Raw genomic sequence first — 6000 nt, forward strand, 5'->3', positions numbered from 1 at the left:
GTCATAGTTCAGCATTCTTTTTCATTTCGTTGTCGCTTTCCAGCGTCAATCCACCTGTGTCAGCCAAGACAGGCCATACGACTGACGAGTCCAAATCGGTTTTTCCCCCCTCTTCAAAATCCACAGTTGTCCTCGTTTCACACAATCATTTGACTCGTTCAAAACCAGAGGGAATGGATTAAGATGCCAAAAAGAGGCCGAGAAGCTCCATCACAGGAGAGTCAGTCCACCGATGTTGATCGCTGACGACGAAAGCTCTCGCATCAGCATCAGCAGTATCCTCCTCCTCCTCCTCCAGCCGCATACACATACACACAATTCACATACACACATTGACGTTTCACGCAAGCGTACAAAATACCCTGCAGTATCACTGGCATGGTAAACTAAGACTTAATTTGTTTTTGTACGTCATTTTTAGTTTTTAAAAAAGTGGTATATGTTAGATTGTTTACATTTCAGTAAATGATGCGAGGCTTGTGTCACAGTCCTCGTCGTTCGATTAATCAGTGGAGCTTTTTGAAAGGATTAAAGTAGTTTCCTCAGTGAAGTGTGGATGTTTGTTATACCGATAGTAGTTCAATGTGTTTCTAGAAATTATTATTACTAAAAAAACAGATATAATTAAATGAACTAAGCGGGTTTTACAACTATGAAGGGGAGCTCACAGGAAACGATCTTCACGAGATGTAGTATGTTAACGCCACCTACTGACTTTGAACGGTACTGCAACTCAGTATATTTATATTGAAATCCACAGGTTATCAAACATGTTTACATTGTGTCCTTTTAAAAACAAGTAATCTTTTCAAACAGTTGGGCACAGCTTTCCATCCTCTTACATATAGATGGTCATAAAACTTAATCCAGTTCTTCTAAACACTTCAAAGAATGCTTTAAAATGAGCTATTTTGACTGTACTACTGATAAAATACAATATTTCCTGCAAAAGATTTTTATTTACATTTCACAGTGTCTTGAAAATTGTTTCCTCATTGATGCAGATACCATCTAACAGACAAGAATCAAGACATGCCGAAGGCCGCCAGAGTGACAAATTATATTAAAAGTTTATTAATAAATGAAAAGTGATAAACTGTCACAAAAAACATGATTTGAATGATATGACATATGTGAAATCCTTTATAATACTGACCACTGGAACAGGTAAAACTTTCATGAATTATTAGTCCATTTGATCATTAATTATTATTATTGTCATTATTATTACAGACTCATATTATATGGCAAGTCTAAAATGTTAGTGTTTTAGAATACCAGCGACTTAGCATAGGATTAGTGACTAATTACTGTACATGTTGCTCATCAGTACCCCAGATAAGGGCTGAATTTCCCCAGTTTACTTGTCTTTTGGGGACCAATAACCTGAAAGAAAAGACAGAGAAGTGTATTTATTTGGGTTTATACTAAAATTACTAAGTTATAATTAATTTGTATGATGTAAAGAATCCAAGAAGAAATGGTACATCAGACAGTTTAATCACATTTGCAGACATAATTTATTTCCACACGGATCTCAAGCTGTACCTCCTCCTACACACCTCAGTCAGGAGGAGGACAGGAGAGCCCTTGTTCAGAGCTTAGCAGATTTAGAGGAGGCTATACCCAACAGTGTGGAGACATCATTGGGCGAGGTCAACCATGCTCCCCCATCTGCCACCAGGATGGCTCCAGTCATATAGGACGATGCTCGGCTGGCCAGGAATAGAGTACAGTGGGCCATTTCTGTCTTGTTGCCAGCTCGCTGCAAAGGAATTGACTGAAAGGTACCAACAGCTTCCGCTTTAGTGCCACCTGTGAGTTTTAAAAGAAAAAACCCATTTTCAACTATAATTACTTGCATTTCTACCATAAACGTTCATCTTATAAGCCCAGGCCCAAACCCTCTGTTGTATGAGACAAAATGTATAAGTGATGAATTTTTACCCAGTCTGCGGTAGCCCTCTGTTCCCGAGACTGGTCCTGGAGCCACAGCATTGACTCGCACCCCATTGGGCCCCCACTCAACAGCCAGGTGCTTGGTCATGGCATCTGGGGACAAGTCATGCAACACGTCATCATTAGATTCTCACTTAAATATCTTTTATACAATATACTACAAATGCTTTTACCATTTGCTGCCTTTGCAGAGCCAGCATGCACCTGCAGGGCCTGTCCTCTGTATGGAAGTGTTGCAGAGATGTTGACGATGTTTCCACCATGATCCTACATACAAAAGCAATGAGATTTGTTTTCTATGAAATTAAGATAAAAGTCCCTTTAGTGGCACAGCAATAAGGAATGCTATGATCTTTAGTGCCCTCTCATAGTGAACAGTGTGAAAGTTATTGATTAATAATATGTATCCAGAGGAGCATTTTACAGGAACTGATTAGAAACACAAAAGCACAGCAACATGTACCAAAAAATGACAAAAGTACTCTTAAACACCATTTTAGATATTACAAATCCATAAAATAAGGAAACAAAGAAATAAAGATTCACAATAAACAATAATAAGGAAACCATATTCATCATATTCATATTAGAAACATTTTTGCAAGGCTATATGTCTTTATAGTTTTGTGCAGTGTTTTGTTTTCTGAAAAAGTGTTTTGTGATGCATTTTCTGTTGTGATGATTTTTGTGAAATCAAATCAAACTTTATTTATATAGCACCTTCCAGACAGATGCATTTCAAAGTGCTTTACATCATAAACACTATTTCATGCTTACGCACGTGCGCACACACACACGCAGCCCAAACAATGAATCCCATCCTTCCCTTAACCCTTCATGCCAAAATAAAACAACTATCTTCAGGTTTCTGTCCCTGTAATTTGCTAGACATTGCTGTAGTTTCTGAAATTCCACAGCTTGTGTTGTTCACATAAAAACAAATTGCATTAGTAGATATTAGAAAAATACTTCTGATCTGCTGTTTATGTGAATTTTATTTATTTTATATATTTACTAAGCTTTTATTATCATTTTTTAATCCTTTCTATTTTTTGTCAATTATTACTGTATTTAGCACATCACAACCACAGTCAAAATTAAATTAAGTCCTCTAAAATCCATATTCCTTGAACTGAGAATATTTGGTCCGGAAGGAAGAATAAAGTTGTTTACCTTGAACCATTTGTCATAAACCACTTTGCTGGTGTTGAATGTACCCATGGTGTCAATCTCAATGACGGTTTTGAAGGCGTTGAAGGAGAGTGCAGAAGCAGGGCAAAGGAAGTTTCCAGCAGCATCTGCACAACATGGGAATAACTGATTCTAACATGTAAAAAAAACAACAGCACCCAGATTCAAAAGCTAATCATCTAGTTTGTAAATGTGATAACAGTGTGAAGATAAATGGTAAAGATTGTGAGAAAGGTTGATGATTAAACCTTTCACCTTTGAGTTTTGTTCATACTGCATTTGAACGTATTCAGTCAGACAGTATGTGGACTTTTGGATTTGCATGCATTGTATTATGACAATACACTGCAATATATTGCATATGTATTCATTCATGGATGGATGAAGAACGAATTGCATTAAGTTTTGGTGAAACATTAGAGATTTGGCATCTTAGGAGGTGTGTGCACATGAAAACACCTACTGTTGATAAGGATGTCTATGCGGCCAAACTCTTTCAGTGTCTCATCCACAGCAGCATTGATGCTCTCAGGCTGCCTCACGTCAATACACAAAGGAAGGCAGCGCCGTCCTGACGCAGCACATAGCTTTTTTGCTGCCTAGAGAGAAGTGTTTACAATATGAGAGGCAAATATAACCATTTAGATATCACCTAATGGATTCAGTAAAGCTGAAACAAAATGGGGAAAAGAAAACCTCTTTGAGCTTGTCCAAGTTCCTGCTGGCAATCACTGTGTCACAGCCATGCCTGAGAAATGATCAAATAATAACATGGAGAGACAAAAAAAACAACCAGTCTGATTATATAGTGTAATGTGTTGATAACAAAATGGATGTGTAATCCTTGAATTGATTAGGATAACAGAGAAAGAGAAGGAGTGAAGCAGGTATGTCAGACAAGAAGAGATGGGAGGAAGAAAATGTAATGTAAAGAATTATTAAACAAGCAACATGATGGAAATCTTATTGTCAGTGGTATTTTTGTGTATTGTAAGTGTATGTTTATTCAAGTGCTTTACAATGTACATTTTTAACATACAACAACATAAAACAGACTGAAATCTGGCTAAATGTTTGCATTTCTGCAAGATCTTTGCACATTATAAACAAACATGTATGCATTCTTTCTTACCTCATGAAGATCTCAGCTATACGCAACCCTATTCCAGATCCACCTCCTGTGATAAAAGCAACCTTATCTCTGAGGAAAAAGTGAAAACCTCTTCTAGTGTGTAATGCAGTGGAATAAACAGATCCAACATGGTAATGGGAAGCAAATATAAAAATAAATCATTTGAGGCTTACTTCAGTAAATCAGGACTGTAGATGTGTGTGTACGAAGTTAAGCAGTCATCTGTTCCAACGTCCTCAGGAAGCAGCTCACCTTTTCTCTTTGGCCCTGCCATGCTGATAGTGCCTGGAGAGGATAATGCCACATTGGCTTATAAGGGACTGCTGTAACATGTTTTGAGTTTTCTATTGAACGGAGTGTGAAGACCAGTATGTCAGTCCAGACAAATACAGCTATCCTACTTTATGACAAGTTCCATAAAAAAACAACAGTATAAGTTTAAGTCACTTTATTGAATTTACATTCAAATATTAGCCACATTCAGATGCAACTTGAGGCTTTTAAAGTTACAGGAGGGAATCGCTCATCGTGGGCTTCTGCACAACCGAGATAAACTTCTATAAGGACATTAATCTCAGTATATAAACTTAATAAGTCAACCATAGCATACAACATGAAGTTAGTCAATACAACAGCGCTTTGTCGAGGTCTTCTTGTTGAGTAAAGTTTAGTTTTCCTGTGGCTTACCTGTTGAATAAGCAAGCTAGTTTTGCAGCAGCGGAAGGAGCAAACCAGCTCTAAGTTCAAACACAACTTCAACACAAAGTCCTAATACGGGGGTGAGAAGCTACTTCTACATGTACAACTCGTCCTTGCACAAAGTTTGTAAATTTGTAAGAAAGATCTGAACTTTGGACGTGAACTGTTTTTTTCGCCGTCCTTCACTGGTGCATTGTGGGTAATGAAGTCCTGCAGCGTTACGTTCAAGATCACAAATGATTCCTCCAACCTGAACACGCTTTGCCTTGGGTTTGTAAAAGCTTTTTAAATATAGCAAATCGTCCTCAACATTCTCAGAATCTCGATCAGATATAATATTTATGTAATTATTTAAGTCGGCATTTTAAGTATTTAATAATATTTGTAAGTTTTCCCCAAATCTCCCTTTAAGTGTTTTTGGGGTTTTTTTTTTTGGTTTTTTTTGACTGTTCGAGCTGGATAACTTCGCCCTTTTATTTTATAACATATGCAGAAAGAAAGTATATATAATTTGTATATTTCGATGCTTGATTGGATTAGTTGATTAACAGTGTAAAACATTATACCTCATTTCAGTATTACATAATGTGATACTGAAACGAGGTAAAATGTCTATTTGGATCTTATTTGGATCTTAATAGACATAAATGTGAGTCACATTTATGTCTATTAAGATCCAATGCTGCGACACAGTAAGAGCTGAAAGGATAAATTGAGGCTGGTGGGCAAATAAAGATATCCTCCAAACAATGGTTCAAATTTGTCCTCTGCAGCAGACACTTATAAAACTGAATATCTCCATCTCCCTGCATGCTACTCAATAACTTTTGATCTCTAAAGAGGGCCTTTGTTGCTTTTCAATAATATATAACTTGTAGGGATGGAGTTTGGGGAAGTTCTTACTCGTTAAGGAAAATGGTGGGGAAAGTGTAAAACAATTTTCATTGAAAAAGTTTGGTCTATAAATATTGCTTTTATATTCCAAATGAATCTCTTTGAAAAGTGACATTTTAAAGTAT

General features: G+C 36.9%; 1 protein-coding gene across 3 annotated transcripts; it reads right to left on the minus strand.

Annotated features, from left to right (window-relative positions):
• Positions 1–1137: 1137 nt before the first annotated feature.
• Positions 1138–5152, minus strand: decr2 (2,4-dienoyl CoA reductase 2, peroxisomal). Of its 3 annotated transcripts, none has more exons than XM_079260750.1 (10): positions 4970–5152; positions 4456–4567; positions 4283–4351; positions 3847–3898; positions 3614–3749; positions 3133–3257; positions 2133–2226; positions 1948–2052; positions 1627–1815; positions 1138–1386 (listed from the first exon to the last, which is right to left on the minus strand). In XM_079260750.1, the coding sequence occupies exons 2-10, from the start codon at positions 4554–4556 to the stop codon at positions 1361–1363; spliced, it is 897 nt and encodes a 298-aa protein (XP_079116876.1). In that variant the 5' UTR covers positions 4557–4567; positions 4970–5152; the 3' UTR covers positions 1138–1360. The 3 variants fall into 3 exon arrangements, with proteins under 3 accessions (XP_079116876.1, XP_079116875.1, XP_079116874.1); XM_079260749.1 differs by having other exon boundaries at positions 1563–1815; XM_079260748.1 differs by lacking the exon at positions 1138–1386 and having other exon boundaries at positions 1516–1815.
• Between the last annotated feature and the right edge of the window lie 848 nt (positions 5153–6000).

Source organism: Telmatherina bonti, assembly GCF_933228915.1.
Source record: "Telmatherina bonti genome assembly, chromosome: 21".
Classification (NCBI taxonomy): domain Eukaryota; kingdom Metazoa; phylum Chordata; class Actinopteri; order Atheriniformes; family Telmatherinidae; genus Telmatherina; species Telmatherina bonti.

Bases quoted from the DNA above. Each gene is read 5' to 3' on its own strand.
- decr2 (XM_079260749.1), bottom strand. From the start codon at position 4,556: ATGGCAGGGCCAAAGAGAAAAGGTGAGCTGCTTCCTGAGGACGTTGGA. The intron at 4,352-4,455 runs GTAAGCCTCAAA...CTTTTTCCTCAG, and splicing joins TACAGTCCTGATTTACTGAA to AGATAAGGTTGCTTTTATCA. The intron at 3,750-3,846 runs GTTTTCTTTTCC...ACTTCTCTCTAG, and splicing joins ACTTGGACAAGCTCAAAGAG to GCAGCAAAAAAGCTATGTGC.